Raw genomic sequence first — 23,173 nt, 5'->3', positions numbered from 1 at the left:
ATGTAGTTGGAAAGTGTAAAGAAGAACCCAAACTTTTCTATAGATATGTAAATGGAAAAATAAAGCATAGAGATACTATTACAAAGCTGAAGGAAAATGGAGAAATTTATGAAACCACACAAGAGATGGCTGAGATACTGAATGAAAGCTTTAAATCTGTATTTACAAGAGAAACTGCCTTTGCATCACTGGGAGATGAGGAACAACAGAAAGGAATAACAAACATACAAGTGGAAAGAAAAGAAATTAAAAGACTACTGGAAGAGCTAGATACTAGGAAGGCGATGGGGCCAGACGAAGTAAATGGATGGATATTGAAAGAATGTAGAGAGGAATTGGAAGAACCAATATGGGAGATAATTAACAGTTCTTTAAAGGAAGGAAAAGTACCAAAGGAATGGAAGAGAGCAAATACTCGTATAGTACCGTTACGAGTATATAAAGGAGGTAATAAAATGGAACCACTGAATTACAGACCAGTCTCACTCACAAGTATTGTAAGTAAACTCTGTGAAATAGTCATTAAAAACAGATGGGTGCAATATCTTGAACAAGAAAATATAATAACAGAAAAACAATTCGGTTTCAGGAAAGAGAGATCTTGCATAACAAACTTACTGAGCTTTTATACAAGAGTAATAGATAAACTACAAGAGAGAGATGGTTGGGTTGATGCTGTCTATTTAGATCTGAAAAAAGCTTTTGATACAGTTCCACATAAAAGACTCATGTGGAAACTGGAACATCGAGGAGGGCTAAAAGGAAAAATACTTAAGTGGATGAAGGATTATCTCCAAGGTAGGGAAATGAGTACAGTAATCAGAGATAATAAATCAAGTTGGTGCGAAGTAACAAGCGGAGTACCACAAGGGTCTGTGTTGGCACCTATAATGTTTCAGGTCTATATAAATGATATGACGGTGGGTTTAAATAGCTACATTAATATGTTTGCAGATGATGCAAAATTGATGAAAGTAATAAAGAACCAAGAGGATTGTGAGGAACTACAGAGGGATATTGATAGAATTTATGAATGGAGTAAACGATGGAAATTAGAATTCAATATAAAGAAGTGCCATGTAATGGAGATGGGAAGAAGTAAAAGGAGACCTTCATGGGAGTATAAGATGGGAGGTATCACAATACCAAAGAGCAAAGAAGAAAAAGACTTGGGAGTAATAATTCAAGACACGCTTTCACCAGAAAAACACATCAATGGAATATTTGGCTCTACATATAATTTGCTAGCAAATATCAGGGTGGCATTTAATTACCTAGACAAAGAAATGATGAAGAAAATCATAACACACATGATACGTCCCAAACTGGAATATGCAGCAGTGGTATGGTCTCCACACAAAAAGAAAGATATAAGGAAATTGGAAAGAATACAAAGAACAGCTACGAAAATGATACCTGAATTGGAAGACCTAAGTTACGAGGAAAGACTGGAAGAAATTGGATTATCAACACTGCAAGAAAGAAGGGAAAGAGGAGACCTGATAACAATGTTCAAATTAGTAAATGGCATGGAGAAGATAGACAGAGATGACCTAATTGTAAAAGTGGAGGAAGGAGATAGACGTACAAGGGGACATATGAAGAAATTAAAGAAGAGTCTTTGTTTGGGAGATATTAAGAAATACAGCTTTCCGCATCGAACGGTTGAAATATGGAATAACTTAAAAGAAGAGGTAGTTGCGGCAAAGAGTGTGCACATGTTTAAAGAGAAATTGGACAAATTCGGGTATGGAGACAGGACTAATTGAGCTTTGGCTCGGACCCTGTATTATACAACTAGGTAAATACAACTAGGTAAATACACACACACACACACACACACACAGTTGACATGAGGAAGCAGTAAGCATCTGCCAAAATGATAATTACTCCAATTGAGGTCTAAAGCACTGGATCGGGGGTGCTGTGAACTTATCATTAAACCCAGCTGTGACGTCACTGAACATTTCCCTTTGTGTCTCACAACACAATGGGGCAGTCACAGCCTGTCCTTTAAAGATAACTCTCTTCCTTCACACAAAACTACAAGCACCTAATAACACACACACCCTTCAACCAAATTTTCAAAATTATCATAGCAACTCTTACACCAACCTCAGAGTCTCCATCTGAGGAGGGGACCACAAATGTCCCCAGGTCAGACTGCCCTTCTGACAATGACCCTGAGTGTCTTGACACCCTCCTCAACTTTTTCTTCATTAACTTCTGCAACATTTGCAGTCTAAGATCTAATTTTCAATCTGTAGAGCACCACCTCTCCTCTTCTAAACCTCATCTTCTTTTCCTCACTGAAACTCAGGTGTCTGAGGAAACTGACAGTAGCCCCTTTTCTGTTCCCTCCTACTTTCTCTGTCCTCATTTTCAATCCAAAGCTGGATGTTGCGTTTATGTGCACAACGACTTAACCTGCTCTAGTGCCCACACTCTTGAATCTTCTGAGTTTTCTACCATCTGGCTACAACTAAAGAGTCACTCTCAAACTAGATTTATCTGTGCTTTATACCTCTCACTTAACTCCTCTGACTATAAGAAATTCTTTGACTACTTAACTTCCAAAATGGAGCACATTCTCTCTTCTCTTTTGCAGAGATATCCATTCTTGGAGACTTTTCAATGTTCACCACCAGCTTTGGCTTTCCTCTCCCTTCACTGACCATCCTGGTGAACTAGCCTTCAACTTTGCTATCCTTCATGACCTAGAGCAATTGGTGCAGCACCCTACTCATATTCCTGACCGTCTTGGAGATATGCCCAACATTCTTGACCTTTTCCTGATCTCTAATCCTTCTGCTTGTGCTCTCACCCTTTCTTCTCCGTTGGGCTCCTACGATCACAATCTCATATCTGTATCTTGTCCTATCGCTCCAATCCCTCCTCAGGATCCCCCTAAGCGAAGGTGCCTCTGGCGTTTTGCCTCTGCTAGTTGGTGGGACCTGAGGAGGTATTTTGCTGATTTTCCTTGGAATGACTATTGCTTCCATGTCAGAGACCCGTCTTTGTGTGCTGAGTGCATAACAGAGGTGATAGTGTCTGGCATGGAGGCGTACATTTCTCACTCTTTTTCTTGACCTAAACCTTCTAAACCTTGGTTTAACACAGCTTGTTCTCGTGCTATACGTGATAGAGAGGTGGCCCACAAAAGCTACTTAAGCCTTCCATCACCAGAATCTCATGCACTTTATATTTCTGCCTGGAACCATGCAAGTTTGTTCTCCAGCTAGCCAAAAACTTCTTCATTAACAAAAAGTGTCAAAACCTTTCAAGATCTAACTCCCCTCGTGACTTCTGGCATCTAGCCAAAAATATCTCCAATAACTTTGCTTCTTCTTTCCCTCCTTTATTTCAACCAGATGGCACCACTGCTTTGACATCTATTTCTAAAGCTGAACTCTTCGCTCAAACCTTCGCTAAAAATTCTACCATGGATGATTCTGGGCTTGTTCCTCCCTCTCCTCACCCTCTGACTACTTCATGCTACCTATTAAAATTCTTCGTAATGATGCTTTCCATGCCCTCGCTGGCCTAAACCCTCAGAAGGCTTATGGATCTGATGGGGTCCTTCCTTTTGTTCTCCGAAACTGTGCCTCTGTTTAGCACCTTGCCTAGTCAAACTCTTTCAGCTCTGTCTGTCAACATCTACTTTTCCTTCTTGCTGGAAGTTTGCCTACATTCAGCCTGTTCCTAAAAAGAGTGAGCATTCTAATCCCTCAAACTACCATCCTATTGCTTTAATTTCATGCCTATCTAAAGTTTTTGAATCTATCCTCAACAGGAAGATTCTTAAACATCTATCACTTCACAACCTTCTATCTGATCGCCAGTATGGGTTCCGTCAAGGCAGCTCTACTGGTGATCTTCTGGCTTTCCTTACTGAGTCTTGGTCATCCTCTTTTAGAGATTTTGGTGAAACTTTTGCTGTTGCCTTGGACATATCAAAAGCTTTTGATAGAGTTTGGCACAAAGCTTTGATTTCCAAACTACCCTTCTACGGCTTCTATCCTTCTCTCTGTAACTTCATCTCAAGTTTCCTTTCTGACTGTTCTATTGCTGCTGTGGTAGATGGTCACTGTTCTTCTCCTAAATCTATTAACAGTTGTGTTCTTCTCACATGTGTCATGTCACCCACTCTCTTCTTATTATTCATCAATGACTTTCTAAACCAAACTTCTTGTCCTGTCCACTCCTATGCTGATGATACCACCTTGCACTTTTCCACGTCTTTTCATAGACGTCCAATCCTTCAGGAAGTAAACATTTCACGCAGGGAAGCTGCAGAATGCCTGACTTCTGATCTTTCTAAAATTTCTGATAGGGGCAGAGCAAACTTGGTATTGTTCAATGCCTCAAAAAATCAATTCCTCCATCTATCAACTTGACACAATCTTCCAGACAATGATCCCCTCTTCTTCACTGACAGTCAACTGGCCCCCTCTTCTACACTGTCCTTTACTTATAATCTGAACCGGAAACCACATCTCATCTCTAGCTAAAACATCTTCTATGAAGTTAGGTGTTCTGAGACATCTTTGTCAGTTTTTCTCACTCCCCCAGCTGCTAACTCTGTACGGGGCCTTATTCGTCCATGTATGGAGTATGCTTCATAAGTCTGGGGGAGTTCCACTCATACCACTCTTCTAGACAGGGTGGAATCAAAAGCTTTTCATCTCATCAACTCCTCTCCTCTAACTGACTGTCTTCAGCCTCTCTCTTATCGCCACAATGCTGCTTCTCTAGCTGTCTTCTACCGCTATTTTCATGCTAACTGGTCTTCTGATCTTGCTAACTGCATGCCTCCCCTCCTCCAGTGGCCTCGCTACACAAGACTTTTTTCTTTCTCTCACCCCTATTCTGTCCACCTCTCTAATGCAAGAGTTAACCAGAATTCTCAATCATTCATGCCTTTCTCTGGTAAACTCTGGAACTCCCTGCCTGCCTCTGTATTTTCATCTTCCTATGACTTGAATTCCTTCAAGAGAGAGGTTTCAAGACACTTATTCATCAGTTTTTGACTACTGCTTTGGACCCTTTTCTGTGACTGGCATCTCAGTGGGCTTTTTTTTTTAATTGGATTTTTGTTGTCCTTGGCCAGTGTTCCTCCTACATAAAGAAAAAAAAAAAAGTAGTGTATGTGCCACTTATGACCAATGCTTGGCAAAAAGAAGAGCATGAAGAGATGTTGGTAGATGTGCTAAAAGGTCTTGAAAAGATAGTGATGGAAAGTAATGATATAGTTATTTCGTTTGTGATTTTAATTGTAAGGAAATAAATTGGGAGGCATTGACAACTACTGGAAGTGAGAATTCATGGAGTAATAAACTATTAAACTGGGCGATGGAAAACTTGATGACTCAATGGGTTGACTGTGATGCCAGATTTAGTGGAAGAGATAAACCATCAAACCTTGATTTAATGTTTACCAAGGACATGGAAATTATTGAAACTATACACTATGATAGCCCTCTAGGTAAGAGTGATCACGTGTTGATGAAATTTAATTTGAAAAATGAAAATATAATCATTGATGAAAATTGTAAGTTGAAAAAATTTAAATATAGTAAAGCTGACTTTGAAAAATTAAGAAAGTACTTTGTTGCTGTGGACTGGAAAGACTTTGAAGATGCAGAAGATGTTCGGAAAAAAAAGGGATGAATTTATAAGGATACACAATTCTGCTGTGGTGAAATTTGTACCTAGAGAAGGAGCGAGATGTAGAAAGGGTAAAGAATGATTCAATACAAAATGCAAAGAGGCTAGAAATTATAAGAAGAGGAAAACTGAGAGCAGATGGGAGGAATATATTGATGCTAGAAACAAGTACATTGAGATAATAAGAATGGTGAGAAGAAACTATGAAAGAGATATAATATATAAGTGTATAAATGAACTCAAACTATTTTTTAGACATATTAATGGGAAAATGAAGAAGAAAGGTGTATCAAGATTGAAAGTTGAAGAAAAAATCTATGATGATGCACAGGACATGACGGAGGTTATGAACAATCGGTATTTCCTTTGGAAGGGGAGTTTGATGCTGGAAGGGAAAGTTGGTGAGGAGTATACTTAGTACAGTCCCAGTCAGTTATGAAGAAATACTTAAGATGATGAAAGAACTTGATGTAAATAAAGCAACTGGTCCAGATGGAGTATCAAACTGGATATTGAAGGAATGTAGAGAACAACTGGCCGATAAAATTCACAGTCTAGTGGTGACATCCCTATAACAGGAAAGAGTACCAAAAGATTGGAAGACAGCAAATATTACACCAATATTCAAAGGAGGAAATAAGGAAAACCCACTAAATTATAGAGCAATATCCTTGACTATTGTTGTAGGAAAACTATGTGAAAGAACAATAAAGGAAAGATGGATGGAACACTTGGAAAGAGATAAAGTTTTGGTAAATTGTCAGTTTGGAATTAGGAGTAGAAGATCATGCTCCATGAACTTATTGTCCTTTTATTCAAGGGTAGTCGATATTGTGCAGGAGAGAGACAGATGGGTGGATGGTGTCTACTTAGACTTGAAGAAAGCATTTAACAGAGTACCACACTGAAGATTGCTATGGAAGATAGAAAAATTATAGAAAAATTGGAGGAAGACTGCTGAAGTGGATGGAGGATTATCTGGATGATAGACAGATGAGAACTGTAATACAAGACCAAATTTCATTTTGGCTGAAAGTAATTAGTGGTGTTCCACAGGGGTCAGTGTTGGGACCAATAATGTTTGTGATATATGTGAATGACATAAATGAAGAAATAGATAGTTGTATGAACTTATTTGCTGATGATGCTAAGCTGATGAGGATAGAAAATGTAAATGACTGTATGGAACTGCAAGATGATTTAAATAAGATAAATAAATGGCGTAAATCTTGCCAAATGGAATTCGATTTAAGTAAATGTAAAGTAATGGAGTTTGGTAAGAGTCAGAAAAGAATACAATATCATTATGAAATGGATGGTGTGAAGTTAAAGAAGTCAAAAGAAGAAGTGGATTTGGGGTTAACAGTTACTAAAAATTTGACTCCAGACAGACACATTGATAAAATTTCTGGCATTCTCATATTTGGATAAAGCAATGATATAAAAGTTGATTTCCATGATAAGACTAAGATTGGAATATGCAGCAGTTGTGTGGTCTCCTCATACAAAGAGGAATATTGTAAAATTAGAAAGAGTACAAAGAGCAGTCTAGAGTTTAGCAAGTCAGCCTATGAAGAGAGAGAGATTAAAAATTTTGGAAATTCTTACCCTTGAAAATAGGAGAGAGAAGATTTAGTAAACATTTATAGAATGATAAATGGTATGGAAAATGTGGACGAAGAATGTTTTAGAAATTCAGACAAGATTCAGACAAGGTCAAGAATGGGGTGAGGAAGGGGTTTGGGAGTGAAAATTAAATAATTGCCATTTATACGTATGTGTGTAACTTAACATAATTAGAATAGTGTTTTAATTGTTTTTATGAGAAAGAAATTGTGGCAAATACAAATTTTATTAATAGTCGTAATTATATCAATCTTTTTTTACATATTTATTACTATTAGTTTACTTTATGGATTGGAATTATTCATGTTGCCACCTTTATCGGATTTTCACCTTTATCATTAGTGGCTTCCTTCCAATTAGTCCAATATAACGAGGATTTACTGTATGTATGCTTCTGGTTTTTTTTTTACCTAAAAGATATAACTCCCTTGTATCTTCTTACATATACACCAGGTGATGGGATTAAGCCACGCTCCGCTATCCCTGGTGTGTAAGGCTGTGGCCGTGATGAGTGAAGACGTACTTTTGGATGCTGTTCCTCAAGCCTGGGAGATGCTTTTGGAATATGAGAATGAAGTGAGCATTTAAAGTTATTCTTTTCTCCTGCTATACATATAAATAATTTTCAATTTCTAGCATGACTTAAAATATACACAATGGATAAGTATTGTGAATTTCAAGTAAAGTTGGACTCTTGATACAGGTTGATCATCAATACTTTGGCATCCTTGGTTCTAGATCTTTCTTAAAATAGCTGTTTTCCCAAAGACAAAAGACTTGATAATATGTATGATGTGCCAGAGGATGTTTTAAATAAAATTAAACAACTACTGTACTAAGTGTCAGTTGAACACAAATATCATGAAATGGGAAACAGGAAACAGCCCTGGTAAACTTGATTTATTCTGCAGCACCTTCATTCACCCATCATTTTTTTCACAAACCTTACACATTGAACTGATGTGGTGGCTCTGGAATCTCTGCAATCACCCTTCGGTATACTTAGTTATGTTCTAAATCAAACTTTCTATGAAACACCTCAATTTGCTCCATCCCTGCTAGATATGTCCACACCTTCACTGTTGAAACCACTGCATCATTTTTAAATCATGATCTGTAATCTTTCCGTCTTTCATATGCAAAACTGCTTCTTTGAATGACTGTTGACAAAGAACTGCTTCAAATTTTCCTGCTGCCTTTTTATAATTATTCATCCAGTACCATTAATTTGCCATAGGTGACAAACAGAAACACCACAGTCCAGCTTTGTAACACTTTCACTTTTCTTTTATTGTTATAGGGTTATGTTTTTGTTTTGTCTTCTTTTGAAGTCATAGCTAGTGTGAAATAAGGACCACAATTAAAAAAAATATATATAAAAAAAGCAAAAAAAAAAAAATTTTCTGCTCAGCACTGGTTAAACACAAACACACACATAATGCTGGATTTCTTGAATGGACTTGCAGTGTGGTGAAATCACTTCCACCATTGAAATTGCTCTTGGGTTTGCATGCTCCATTTCTATCATAACATATTCCACAGACAGAGCAATAGTAATTTGTGAATACAACTTCATACAGATGTTGATAATACATAAGACCTATGAATATAAAACTCAGTGGTAGGACTTTTATACTCACACAAAGATTGTGTTCTAGTGCTGTGTTATCATTCACTACTCTCGTTTTCTTGCTCATTTTCTATCCTGACATGTTCTAGAGACAACAGAGTAATAAAAATTTGCTAAGGTAATTCCACACAGATGTAAAATAAAATGCATACAATGTTTGATAGATATTTTGATGACTACTTCATTATCACTATAGTGGCCTTGCACAAAGGTGTCATCCAGGAGCAATTTTGATGTGAAGAGAAAACTTGCACAGCAGTGGCACTGTGCTATGATTGTAGTGCCTTTTGTGGTTGTGCACAGTGAACCAGTATCATGGCCACAGCATGTTTACAAGATAGATAATATAGCTAGTTAAAAATGTGCTGGATTAAATGATACTGGAATATTGATGGTCAATCTGTATTTTATGATAACTGGTAATAATCATAACTATGATCATAGAAGGATTTGTTGGTTATAGTACACATAAATTGCTGTGCAGCTCATAGATCCATGTGAATACTGTTACTAGATATTTTTCTATTATGCTGAAATGTAGTGTTATCTTGGAAGTTACAATGCCACCTAAAGATGCCTAACTAACTTCACCCAGGTGTCAGCAACAGCAGCAGTTGTATTCATCTTGGCTGGGGTGAGAGTGCCTGCCCACACCTCAGACATCATGACAAGGGAGCTGACTCATCCTGACCCCAATACCAGACTAAATGCTATCCTCAGGCATGGAGTTTTATGGTTTTAAGCAGTAATAGCAATACTGCTTAATTGTAACTATAATATATGAATATTTTCTTTTACTAAATAAGCATAAATGTATTTCATGTAGATATGTAAGGTACAGTATTCCTATCAGATTCCAAGTGTTGTGGCAATCACGTTATCAAGCTTGGCCTCGCATGGAAGAGGGGGCCCAAGTAACCTTCAAGGTACCACCACATGGTATTGAATTTCCACTGCCTTCACCCAAGATAGGTGTGGAGTCCTTGCCTGTTGTGGATCCCCCTTGGATGCCTCACTTTAAAACCAATGTGGATGAAGTAACTGTAAACCAAATTCAACATGTAAGTAAATATTTTTTTGTTATATTGTTTAGAATTAATGTTTAAGGCATGTTTATAATGCAGTTGGTCAAATTAATTTGCATGAAAACCTATTTTGGTTTATATTCCAAGTATAGTGCTTTTAAAATGTAAGTTTCAATTGTATTTAACTTCACATGCACACACATTCGTACTTGCAATATAACTGATGGTGGTACAGTTCAGATAACTAGCTATAGTAAGTGATTTGAGAGAGAGAGAGAGAGAGAGAGAGAGAGAGAGAGAGAGAGAGAGAGAGAGAGAGAGAGAGAGAGAGAGAGAGAGAAACAAGGCAGTAGGTAATTGTAAGTATAAAAGCTTAAATTAAAGAAAATTCAGACAGTAAAGAGCATGAATAAATGTCATTCATCCAAACAAAAAGATTTATGGTCTGTGGTGTGATATTTACTCTTCCTTACCACCAGAGGTCATTTGTCACAGCTACTCGTACTAGGCGCAAGCTGCAAGCAGAGATGGTGCGATCTGCATTAGAAGCTGAGGAAAAGAAACGACGCATTGAGAGAGAAAACTTCCTGCTTACCACTGTTCCGGTCACTATCCAGGCAGCTTATGAGCCCGCTCTCCATCATGTGACTGCAGATGACCATGAGGAAGGTATGGTATTATGTGAAAAAAAAAAGAAAGAAAAAAGAACATCTTACATAAATTAGTTAACAGGTTTTTTTGTTGACATGTGATAGTTCTGCTACTTCCCAAAGTTTGTAAACAGAAATTAGAATAATGATATTAGCATGCAACTTATATTTTGAAATAATTTGTCACCATTATTTATAATTTATTTATAGGTGAGGAGACAGAGGGAGAGGTCGGACGAACCAGTTCCCATCATGTATCTGTGGTACAGCAGCTGTTTCCTTCTTGCTTGTGCTCAGCTGTTCTTACTATCATTCACCTCTTAGATGACCCAGCTGTCACTCCAGATGGCATTGCAGTCTATGAAGCAGCTCAGCAGGTACTGATGTGATTTATTTATTAATTTGTTGCAGAAATAAAGTCTGTGTATTCTATAAAATTCTCATGAAGTTTTGAGTAATGTGAGTATATAATCTTTTCTGTGTAAAGTAATATTATTTGATAATTTTGTGAGAAAACTTTTTTCAAGAAAAAATTGTAAGTTTGTGAGAAAATTTTATTAAAAGAGGAAAAAAGGAAAGAGAGGAAGAGAGTTGCATAATAATAGTTTTCATGAAAAGATTATCCATATTTTATAAAGTTAAAATAGATAACACATGTTATCAGGTAATCTGGTCATGCTTGGTGGAGGACTCAGCATTGTTCCTGAGATTTTTCTTGGAGAAGCTGACAAGAGAGCGACAAGATGTTATGATTCGCCTCTTGCGTCGCCTGGTGCGCTTTATTCCACGTCTCCCTTCACAGGTGATGCTGATGTTGTATTGATGTGTCTGTAAAAGGGTGAGGTCGTGTGGTGATAATTTCTTTAATCCTCCTCTGTCTGGCCTTCATTATATCTTATATTTATGTTTTAGTTAAATGTTGCATTTCTTGTTTTGTCTTGGGTACATCCAGTTGAGAGGGATGTCAGCCAGGTATATAAATAGATTTTTCTACATATATGTTTACTTCAACACCTGTCATTTGAAATTCAAGAAAGCATGTATGTCAGAAGAATTTATGTTTGCTGCTATCCTTACATTGCATTTATGAATAATTTTGGCATGAGGAATCTTAATGTCTTTATTTTTTCTGAAGTTAGCTCAAATGCACCAGCTATATTTATATACCTACATGCAGTCTGGTGACATGAAATTATGAAGCCCATGCTACTACATAAAACTTGTTACACATTCTCATGCATGTTTTTGTTTTTTAATATAGTAAACCCTCACAAAGTCAGACCCCTTTGATTTAGATATCAGTTAAGTTGGACACTTTTAAGGGAAGAGGAAGGACCTATATAGACCAAGTAAGACACAGCACAAAAGCCTCAATGAATCTGTGTACAAATGGTATGTGCAAGAAAGAGCTGAAGGGATAATAGTGCAAGGCCTGGACATCCAGCATGCTGCAGGGAGGCTTGCTGAGCACCTTGGGAACAAAGAATTTAAATACAGTGCTGGGTTCAGATAAGTTGAATATTCAGTTAAGTTGGATTAGCCTTCTCTCCAATTAGTCCAACTCAGCAAGATTTTACTGTACAGGGCTTAGTGAAAATTTCAACAAATGTCAGTGTTATCTACATATATTTATCAAATAATGTTTTCCTTACAGGCAGCCTTTGCTTTGTACAACTACATGGTTGGCTATGTGATGCTCTATACTCGCAACCCCCAGCAGTCTTCACAGGAATATATTTCAGCAGCACTGTCAATACTTTGGACCGTGAGTCTACATTGAGTATATATATGTATTTTTCTTATTTACTAAGTCACTATCTGCAGAATCTTCCTTTCCATTGCTTTTTATAAGAGGATTCTGAACTTATTTTCTGTTGCCAGGTTGTTCCCAGTATACAAGGGATTCTGTTCAAGGACATAAAGCAAATATTTCGCAAAGAGCAATGTGAAACAGCTTTACTTGTGACAGCAAATGTTCCTTCAGAAAAAAAAATTGAGGTGGTTGCCCCTGGAGAACTTGATGTTGGTGCAATCCCATCACAGGTCAGTACGAGGCTGTCTACTTCATATTTTTTTTTCCTGTATACATATGTTCTGTACATACCTTGATTTTAAGTATGTGCCTTATACCTGATTTGTAATCTTTTCAAATATTTTCAGTTTCCCATACAAGAAGATACACAGTTCTGTCAAATTCTTCAAGAGAGTCTAGACTTTTTTGGAATTCCAGAAAATGACCACAAGAGCTACTTTTTAGTGGATGAAAAGACAAGTAAGCTATTTGAGACATTAAAGTTATTTTGATGAACAAAATGTTAGTAAGATCAAAGGATACTTTTAATATATATATATATATATATATATATATATATATATATATATATATATATATATATATATATATATATATATATATATATATATATATATATATATATATATATATATATATAAAATTTTTTACAGAGCAAATCCACAACCTTCAGTCATATGTACGAGACTTTTACTTCTTCAAGAGGTCACCATATCCCAAATTGCAAATGATTAAGATGGATGTAGATATAGCTTATGATGCCCTACAGAAACAAGCTTTTACTCTCAAGCTTTTGGAAATTGGCAAAGTTCTCATGTCCTGGTCCATCCTCAAGCGTCCTGATCAGGTACTGGCTATATAACCTATTTTTATACTTGACATTTGATGGTTGATTTTTCCTATATTATTTCTTACATTATGTGGTATGTACACAACTGACTTTACTTTTTACACTAGGCAAAAGTACAGCTTGTTAAATATTAATGCTTGTGCAGTGGCTTAACAGGTTATCATTTGCTTATTGTAGTCTTCATTGTATAGAAATACACCTTATCATTTGCAGAATTTCATTTAGCTTCACTTAGTATAACCTGTGCATGTCTACATCCTTGCCAAATTAAATTGTAACTTTATTTTTCTTGCACAGTGATTTCTTTCCTAACAAACAAAACAGCCCAAGTGACATTAATGCACCCCTTTCATGTACACCTCTTTGATACACTGAACTGGAGTTCAATTTATATTGCATTCCAGTCAGCTGGCCATATCATATGCTTTTCTTCATATTTGTAAATTTAGCATATATGTATAAGGTTACAAATGTTTTAATTACTTTACTTAATCTATTAATTTTACTATTGTTGGCGTTTGCAGGTTGCTCAGCGAGTCTTTTTCCTGCACGAGGAGTTGACCAAGCTGCCATCATTTCCACGTAAAGCTCTTGAGGCAGATTTTAACCTTTACAAAGGAGGAGTCATGGGCAAGGTCAGTGTCAAATGCATTATTGTTTTTAACATAACTGGTCCTGATATGTAAATAATCCTTTTGAGAAAATTGCAGTAAATTGCTATCCTTAACAATAAATCTCCTTTGAATTTATCCTACAGGAGTTGCGAGGTCTTGACCAACTGCACAAATATATGTGGGTCCAGCTGGTGACCCGAATGTTTGAGGGCATGGCTGGCAACCTTACATATACCACCGACCTTCATCTCTTTCTCAATGTGATCAATGGCGCTTTTCTTCTTCACTGTGAAGACTCATCTATGCTTAGACTCTGCATGGCTGCCTATGTCAATGCTGCTCATCATTTCAAAAACTTCTTTTCCACCAATGGGTATGTATTACTTCTAGAATTTATCATTACATAAACTTTATCAAGGTTCCTAGAACATGATTCATAAGATTGTGGATGAATTACACCCCCCCCCACACACACACACACACACACACACACACACACACACACACACACACACACACACACACACACACACACACACACACACACACACACACACACACACTAGACAGAAATGACTTGGTACCATAGATGGAGGAGGGAAAGAGACATACAAGGGATCATGGGAAGAAAATAAAGAAGAGTGGATGTTCAAGCCATGTCAAGAAATGGAGCTTCCCATATAGAAGTATTGAAATCTAGAATGATTTGAAGGAAGAGATGGTTGCAGCAAACATTGTACACATTTTTAAAGAGATTCAATTTGAAAGTCCCGCATGCTATGGATGGAGTTGTGGCAACACTGGACATGTTCCACTGCTTTGAGAACTGACTGCTTGTTTGCAGGTGGTCACTTTGTTTACATAATTGTAACAACATGTGTAGCTCATTGCTCCATGATTTTTGCCATTTTTATGTATTGTGAGTTATCATAATTTTTTATAACTATGCTGTCCTGTGGTATCCATGGTAACCATGGTTGGTACCCAGGAGAGTAGCAGCAGTGATGAGGAAGATGAGATGCTGGTGACATTGGCAAAACTACTGGAGGTGCATAGCTGTATGGACACTATGGTACAATATGTGGAACACACCAAGAATAGAGATATCAGTGTTCATTACGGAAATCTGAGAATTCTTTGAGAAGCCATAATTAAAGAACAATTTCAAAGTGGCAAGCAATTAAAATTAGACAGCTTTTTCAAACTAATACAGACTCTGCATTTACCTGATGCACCAGCAGTACCAGCCAGCCTTGCAGCTCCAATGATGTACTACTGGCTGTAGGCTGTGCTGGTGGTACAGATGTATCAGTAGTACATGAACAATGTGAGGTAGAGGCTTATGGTTCATTAGGTGACAGTGAGGGTGGACAGGCTGGTACTGCTGGTGCAACAGGTGAACGCAGAGTCTGTACTGCTTTGAAAAAGCTAATTCTAATTGCTTGCCACTTTGAAATTGTTCTTTAATTATGGCTTCTCAAAGAATTCTGAGATTTCCATAATGAACACTGATATCTCTATTCTTGGTGTGTTCCACAAATTGTAGCACAGTGTCCATACAGCTACACACCTCTGATAGTTTTGCCAATGTCACCAGCATCTCATCTTCCTCATCACTGTTGTTACTGTCCTAGGTACTGACCACAGTTGCCATGGATACCATGGGATGGCATGGTGTGCTTGATTAAAAGCACAATACAGTACTGTATTTATTCCTCCATCTTTCGTAATGTACTTGTTGATATTAGCCACTCTTAACGTAACTTAACACTTAGTGTCAGTACCTACGGACAATCAGCTTCATCGGACTGATGTTCCCCCTTTTAGTCCATATTACCAAGGTATGGGCGTAAGCTGAAGTGTTCCAGAATGAAGATCTAAAAGTTTACCATGGGCTTAATGTATCCAGAGGGAAATACAGTCAAAGGTTTGATAACAGAGACATCCATAAATGTTAAAAATCCATTAATTATTGGTGCATCCCTTAAATGAAAATAGTGACCATCTCTCCCTATGCTGGTGCATCTGCCTAAAAATATTCTGAAACCCCTGATGACTTTGTTTAAATAAAATAGTACATGTATTTACAAATACTTCAATATTTAATCGAAGAAAGTAGGATAATTATGAATATTGTGATGTGGCCTCTCACTCCATCCTTCCTACTCTTCAGTATGATCAACACATCTGCCAATGCTGTATTACCACTGCTGTCACTGCTATATATTCTATCCTTCTTCATATTATATAGGCAGCAGCAAATGTTCATATTAGGTTATCAAGTTGACAACATGAATAGGCAGTAGATGGAATGTGGGTTGAAGTAGCTGGTGTGCATATATATATATATAAATATATATATATATATATATATATATATATATATATATATATATATATATATATATATATATATATATATATATATATATATATATATATAACAAGGGTGCTGATCAAGAGCAATCAGAAATTTAGAAAAAACAAAGGCCCACTGAGGCAGTAGTCATTTCATGGAGCATCTTAATAATACTTCGTCAACACCAGAGGCACCTCTGCTTTGGGGATCCTGAGGTGGAATTGGAGTGAAAAAACAAGATACAGATATGAGATTGTGATTGGAGGAGTCCAGCAGAGAAGACAGTGGCAGCATAAACACAAGGATTAGAGATTAGGAAAAGATCAAGAATGTTGAGCATATCTCCAGGTGGTCAGGAATATGAGTGAGGTGGTGCATTAATTGCACTAGGTCATGGAAGATATCAAAGGACTGGCAGTGATGGTGATTTTCATCATGTTAGAACCAGCCCTTCAGCACTAAATGTCAAAAAAAAAAACTACTCATGCACACCTTAAACTTAGCCTGCAGTGGAAGAGCAAATGAAATAGACTTTGTACTCAACATCATGTCTTTTTCTTTTTAACAATACTATCTTAGTGTCTCTGCATGCTGTGGTTATGGAGAGACAGTGAGTTGAAGAGAAGATTTTTGTGGAGGGAATGAGTTACTTGCCTGCCATGCATCTGCTACACCTGACTGGATATGGCTAGTGTCTAATGAAAATGGGTGCCCTGAGCTCTCTTCACACATACTAAATAGTATATTGAATTCCTGTCCCATTGCACTCTTACTATGATATGTAGCAAATGGTTGAGTGCTAGTGAGTAATACGCACAGTGTTGAGGTGTGAGGGCGGCAGGGAGCTGGCAGGAAATTGACCTCATCAGAATCACTTACTGCATTTGGATATGGTGAGAACAGGGCAATGACTGAGAGATTTGCCTAATTAGCTCACAGGCAGTATTATCAATGACTAAACCACAAGAGTTGACAAAAAGGATCTAGTTTTAGCATAAAAATTGCAGAGTGGTTATAACTGCTTCTAGTCTTCACCTGGTAAAGCTGCTATAGCCACATCTTTAGGGGTTAAAAGCTACTTCAGGTTGGTCAGTGAAGGGAGAGGAAAGCCAAAGCTGGTGGTGAACATTGAAGTCTTCAAGAATGGGAACAGAGTCAGGATGTGCTCCATATTGGAAGTTATATTGCCAAAAAAAAAAGAATATATAGTTAGAGAAGTTAGGTGAGCAGTATACAGAACAGATAAATTTAGTTTGAGTGACTCACCAGATGGAGAAAATTCAGAAGATTCAAGAGTTTTTTTTAACAGGGCTACTGACCAAGGGCAAAAAAAAATTATGAGAAAAAATAATAAATAAAAAGCCTTATTGCCAGTTTCAATAAGATGTCAAATACAATGGTAAAAAAACAGGATAAGTGTCTTGAAAACTCCCTCTTGAAAGAGTTCAAATCATAGGAAGGAGGAAATACAGAAGCAGGCAAGGAGTTCCAGAGTTTACTAGAGAAAGGAATGAATGATTGAGAATATTGGTTAACTCTTGCATTAGAGTGGTGGACAGAATATGGATGAGAGAAAGGAGAAAGTTTTGTGCAGTGAGGCCATGGGACAAGAGGAGGCATGCAGTTACCATGATCAGTGGAGCAGTTGGGATGAAAATACTGGTAGACGATAGCAAGAGATGCAATATTATGGCAATGAAGAAGGGGCTGAAGACAGTCAGAGGAAGACGAAAAGCTTTTGATTTCACTGTCTAAAAAGAGTGGTATGAGTGGAAGCCCCCCATACATGTGAAGTATACCCCATACTTGGGCAGATAAGGCCCCTGTACAAAGTTAGCAGCTGGGGGAGTAAGAAAAACTAGCAGAGATGACCTAGAATACCTAATTTCATAGAAGTTGCTTTAGCTAGAGATGAGATGTGAAGTTTACAGTTTAGATTACAGTGAAATACCTCTCATCCAGCATTTGAGTATCCGGCAGCTTCAAGTATCCAGCACATTTTTCCCCGAGCCTTAAAATCAATAAAAAATCAATGTGTACTCATAAAATCGATTAAAATTCCCGCGCGAGGCATACTTGGTCCCCTCGCCACCAGAGCGCACTGCTTCACGCCACCCATGGCCCACTGCACTGTGTTTACTCAGTGACTCAGTCCCGCGTGTAAACTGTTTATCGCCTGACGCCTTCATCATGCCTAAAGTTGTAGAAAAGAGGAAGCGTGTTGTGCTTACACTTAAGCAGCTGATCAGATCAGCTGCTGATTAAGATCAGCTGATCTTTGTTATGGTAAGATGCGTGAGCGTAGGGTGGTGATTGTGGACATAATTTCACTTCTATTCAAGTATCCGGCAATATTCAAGTATTCGGCATGTCGGCGGTCCCATTGATGCCGGATAAGAGGGATTTTACTGTATAAGTAAAGGACAAACCAAGGATGTTCAGTGTAAAAGAGGGGACAGTTGAGTGTCAATGAAGAAGAGAGGATATTTATATGGAAGGTTGTGTCTAGTTGATAGATGAAGAAATTGAGTTTTTGAAACATTAAACAATACTAAGTTTGCTTTGCCCCAATCAAAATTTTTAAAAAGATCAGAAGTCAGGTGTTCTGTGACTTCCCTGTGTGAGCTGTATACTTTCTGAAGGATGGATGTCTATGAAAAGATGTGAAAGACTGCAGAGTGATATCATCAGCATAAGAGTGGATAGGACAAGAAGTTTGATTTAGATCATTGACAAATAATAGGAAGAGTGTGGGTGACAGGACAGAACCCTGAGGAACACCACTATTAATAGACTTAGGAGAAGAAAAGTGACTCTACCACAGCAGCAATAGAATGGTCTCAGAGAAAACTTGAGATGAAGTTACAGAGACAAGGATAAAAGCTGTAGAAGGGTAGTTTGGAAATCAAAGCTTTGTGCCAGACTCTATCAAAAGCTTTTGATATGTCTAAGGCAACAGCAAAAGTTTCATCAAAATCCTTAAAAGAGGATGACCAAGATTCAATAAGGAAAGCCAGATCATCAGTAGAGCAGCTTCAACAGAATCCACACTGGTGATCAGATAGAAGGTTGTGAAGTAATAGAATTTTAAGAATCTTCTTGTTAAGGATAGATTAAAAAATTTTAGAGAGGTAGGAGGATTAAAGTAATAGGACAGTAGTTTGAGGGATTAGAACAGTCACCCTTTTAAGGAACAGGCTGAATGTAGGTAAACTTCCAGAAGGAAGGAAAAGTAGATGTTGATAGACAGAGTTGAAAGAGTTTGACTTGGCAAGGTGCAAGCACGGTGGCACAGTTTTGGAGAACAATAGGAGGGACCCCCATCAGGTCCATAAACCTTATGAAGGTTAAGGTGAGCAAGGGCATGGAAAAATTACTGCACTGCAAAGGATCTTAATGGATATCACAATGTAGTCAGAGGATGGAGGAGGAGGAACAAGCCCTGAATCATCAAGGTGGAATTTTTTTTGTAAAAGTTTGAGTGAAATAGAAATAAATGAGTTGGCAGTGATGCCTTCAGATTGAAATAAAGGAGGGAAAGATGAAGAAGTAAAGCTATTGGAGATATTTTTGGCTAGGTGGCAGAAGTCATGAGGACTGTTAGATCTTGAAAGATTTTGACACTATCTATTGATGAAGTAGTGTTTGATTAGTTGAAGAACAGACTTGGCATGATTCAAAGCTGAAGTATAAAGTGCATAAGATTCAGGTGATGGAAGACTCAAGTGCATTTTGTGGGCCACCTCTCTATCATGTATAACACAACAGGCTATGTTAAACCAAGGTTTGGAAGGTTTAGGTTGAGGGAAAGAGTGAGGAATGTACACCTCCATGCCAGATACTATCACCTCTGTTATGCATTCAGCACAGAGAGACAAGTCTCTGACAAGGAAGCAGTAGTCATTCCATGGAAAATCAGCCTAATACCTCCTCAGGTCTGCCCAGTTAGCAGAGGCAAAATGCCAGATGCACCTCCACTTTGGGGCATCCTGAGGAGGGATTGGAATGATAGGACAAGATACAGACATGAGATTGTGATCAGAGGATAGGGTGACAGGATAAGCAGAAGGAAAAGAGGCGAGGAAAAGGTCAAGAATGTTGGGTGTATCTCCAGGACAGTTAAGAATACAAGTAGGGTGTTGCACCAATTGCCCTAGGTCATAGAGGATAGCAAAGTTAAAGACTAGTTCACCAGGATGGTCAGTGAAGGGAAACAAAAGCCAAAGCTGGTGGTGAACATTGAAGTCTCCGAGAATGGAGATCTCTGCAAAAGAGAATGGAATTTAAGTAGTCAAAGAATTTCTTATAGTCAGAAGAGTTAGGTGAGAGGTATATAGCACAGATAAATTTAGTTTGAGAGTGACCCTGTAGTTGTAGCCAGATGGTAGAAAATTTGGAAGATTCAAGAGCTTGGGCATGAGAGCAGGTTAAGTCATTGTGCTCATAGATGTAACATCCAGCTTTGGATTGAAAATGAGGATAGAGAAAGTAGAAGGGAACAGAAAAGGGGCTACTGTCAGTTGCCTCAGACACCTGTGTTTTGGTGAGGAAAAGAAGATGAGATTTAGTAGAGGAGAGATGGTGTTCTACAGATTGAAAATTAGATGTAATACCACAAATGTTGCAGAAAATAACAAAGAAAAAGTTGAGGGTCAATACCAGAAGAACAGTCCGACCTGGGGACATTTGTGGTCAGCCTCGGAGTCCCCAGATTGGGACTCCATGGCTGGTTTAAGAGTTGCCATGGGTAGGAGAGCTAGTTAGGTTGTTGTATGTGTGTGTGTATTTACCTAGTTGCCTAGTTATATTTACATAGTTGTATTGTACAGGGTATGAGCCAAAGCTCATTTTGTCCCGTCTTCATATCATATTTATCCAGTTTCTCTTTAAACATGTGTACATTGTTTGCCGTAACCACCTCTCCCTTCAAATCATTCCAGATTTCAATAGTTTGATACAGGAAGCTATATTTCTTGATATCATTCAAACATCCACTCTTCTTTTATTTTCTTCCCGTGCCCCCTTGTACATCTCTCTCCCTCCTCCATCTGTAATACCAAGACATTTCTGTCTATCCTTTCTATATTGTTTACTAATTTGTACATTGTTATCAGGTCTCTTCTTTCTCTTTTTGTCTTGTAGTGTTGTTTATCCCATCTCTTTAAGTCTTTCTTCATAACTTAAGTCTTTCAATTCTGGTACCATCTTTGTCACTATCCTCAGTATTCTTTCCAGTTTCCTTATATCTTTTTTATGTGGAGCCCAAACGTATTACAATTTTTTTCATAATTTCTTTATCCAAGTTAAATGCCACAACAATGTTTATTAACAAGCTGTGTGTAGAGCCGAATATCCCATTTATGTGCCTTTCATTACTCCCAAATCTTTTTCTTAGTTACTTTTCATTATTATTTCTCATCTCATTTTGTAATTCCATGAAGGTCTTCTTTTACTATTTCCTATTTCCAACACATGGCGTTTTCTGGCATTGAATTCTAGTTTCCATCTTTGACTCCATACATGTATCTTGTCAGTGTCCTTTGGTAATTCCTTGCAGTCATTTTCATCCTTTGTTATTTTCATTATTTTTGCATCATCAGCAAACAGGTTTATATAACTATTTAGATCCTCTGTCATATAATTTACATATTGTTGTGCACACCCCTTCCAGCCTTCAGGCATCTTCAGGTACACATCTAGCACTGCAGCAGTCCAAGGCAGTCAGCACATACAACAGGATCCCCAACTGCTATCATTGTTGGGTTTGTTTGGCTAGTGGGGACAAGGCACGCACACACAGCACCTGTCTGGGCTCGACAGACTGCTGAGAAAGGGGAAGGGCAACAAAACACTGTCTCACTGGCACTCCTGTTTTTATTGCCTGCACCAAGCAGTACCACAGGACACGAGGCACACTAATACGCTACAGTACAAGTAAGGATCACACCACTGGCCTCATTCAGCAAAGTGTCTGTCTATATTGCTGTGTAGTGAGTCCCACCTTACAGTACAGCAGCACGGAACAGCACACTAGTTGCAGCTTGCCAACAGTGTCACACAGCTGTCTCCTCCAGTGGTCCACACCGTAACAGACCATGCAGGTGTTAACACGCACTTCAGTGTCAAGTACTTACTGTCTCAGACTGTCAGGACACACAATCCTCACAGCATGCCCCAGGGCACAGTTATGTAGTAGCAGTGGTGGATGACTAGGGTTGTAGCGTCACACAAGGGGAGCACACTGGAGATTTTTGGCACAGGTGTAGTGTAGGTGGGGAACAGGTGCTCTCTCCCCCTTAGGGGCTGCCACAGCTCCTTATATAATGTCGCTCCTTCCGTGATTGGCCACTGTCCATGCACTTCTGGTCTCCCCAAGCTGTCTCCACCAGCAGCTCATGCATCATTGCCAGCGCCTATCTTCACTACCCAGCAGCACAGTGCTACCAACGTCACTCCCCATCGCAACAGTATATTTGAAACATAATAGGTGCCAACACAGATCATTGTGGTACCCCACATCACTTCGCACCAACTTGATTACTTCGATTACTGTTTTCATTTCCCTCTTTTGTAATCATCCATCCATCCATCCATCTCAATGTTGCTCTCTTTAGTCCTCCTCCATTCTCTTACTTCCACATAAGGCTTTTGTGGAGAACTTTATCAGATGTTATTTTTGAGATCCAGGTATACCACATCAACCTATCCATCCCTCTCTTGTACTCCATCTCTCACTCTCATATAGAAGCTCAGTAGATTTATGAAACAGGATTTTCCTTTCTTGAATCCAAATAGCTTCTCTGTAATTATCTTTTCATCTAAATATTGCACTATATATCTTTACTTAATATTTCACAAAACGTGCTTACAATACTTGTTAGTGATACTGGTCTATATTTTAATGATTTCATTTTATTTACCCCTTTGTATATTGGCACT

General features: G+C 38.1%; 1 protein-coding gene across 16 annotated transcripts in view; it reads left to right on the top strand.

Moving 5' to 3' along the window:
- The window catches only part of LOC135106387 (protein unc-80 homolog), a 172,762-nt gene that overhangs the window by 117,205 nt on the left and 32,384 nt on the right, over positions 1-23,173 (top strand). For all 16 annotated transcript variants that reach the window (XM_064015354.1, XM_064015364.1, XM_064015356.1 and 13 more), the window contains 12 exons: positions 7,747-7,869; positions 9,519-9,643; positions 9,777-9,984; positions 10,428-10,617; positions 10,809-10,975; positions 11,263-11,400; positions 12,253-12,363; positions 12,480-12,641; positions 12,759-12,870; positions 13,065-13,258; positions 13,786-13,896; positions 14,019-14,248. In XM_064015354.1, the coding sequence (XP_063871424.1) occupies positions 7,747-7,869; positions 9,519-9,643; positions 9,777-9,984; positions 10,428-10,617; positions 10,809-10,975; positions 11,263-11,400; positions 12,253-12,363; positions 12,480-12,641; positions 12,759-12,870; positions 13,065-13,258; positions 13,786-13,896; positions 14,019-14,248 (1,871 nt within the window). The remainder of the gene's footprint in view (positions 1-7,746; positions 7,870-9,518; positions 9,644-9,776; positions 9,985-10,427; positions 10,618-10,808; positions 10,976-11,262; positions 11,401-12,252; positions 12,364-12,479; positions 12,642-12,758; positions 12,871-13,064; positions 13,259-13,785; positions 13,897-14,018; positions 14,249-23,173) is intronic.

Source organism: Scylla paramamosain, chromosome 13 (assembly GCF_035594125.1).
Source record: "Scylla paramamosain isolate STU-SP2022 chromosome 13, ASM3559412v1, whole genome shotgun sequence".
Taxonomy (NCBI): Eukaryota; Metazoa; Arthropoda; class Malacostraca; order Decapoda; family Portunidae; genus Scylla; species Scylla paramamosain.
This window is presented reverse-complemented; position numbering and strand designations above follow the sequence as displayed.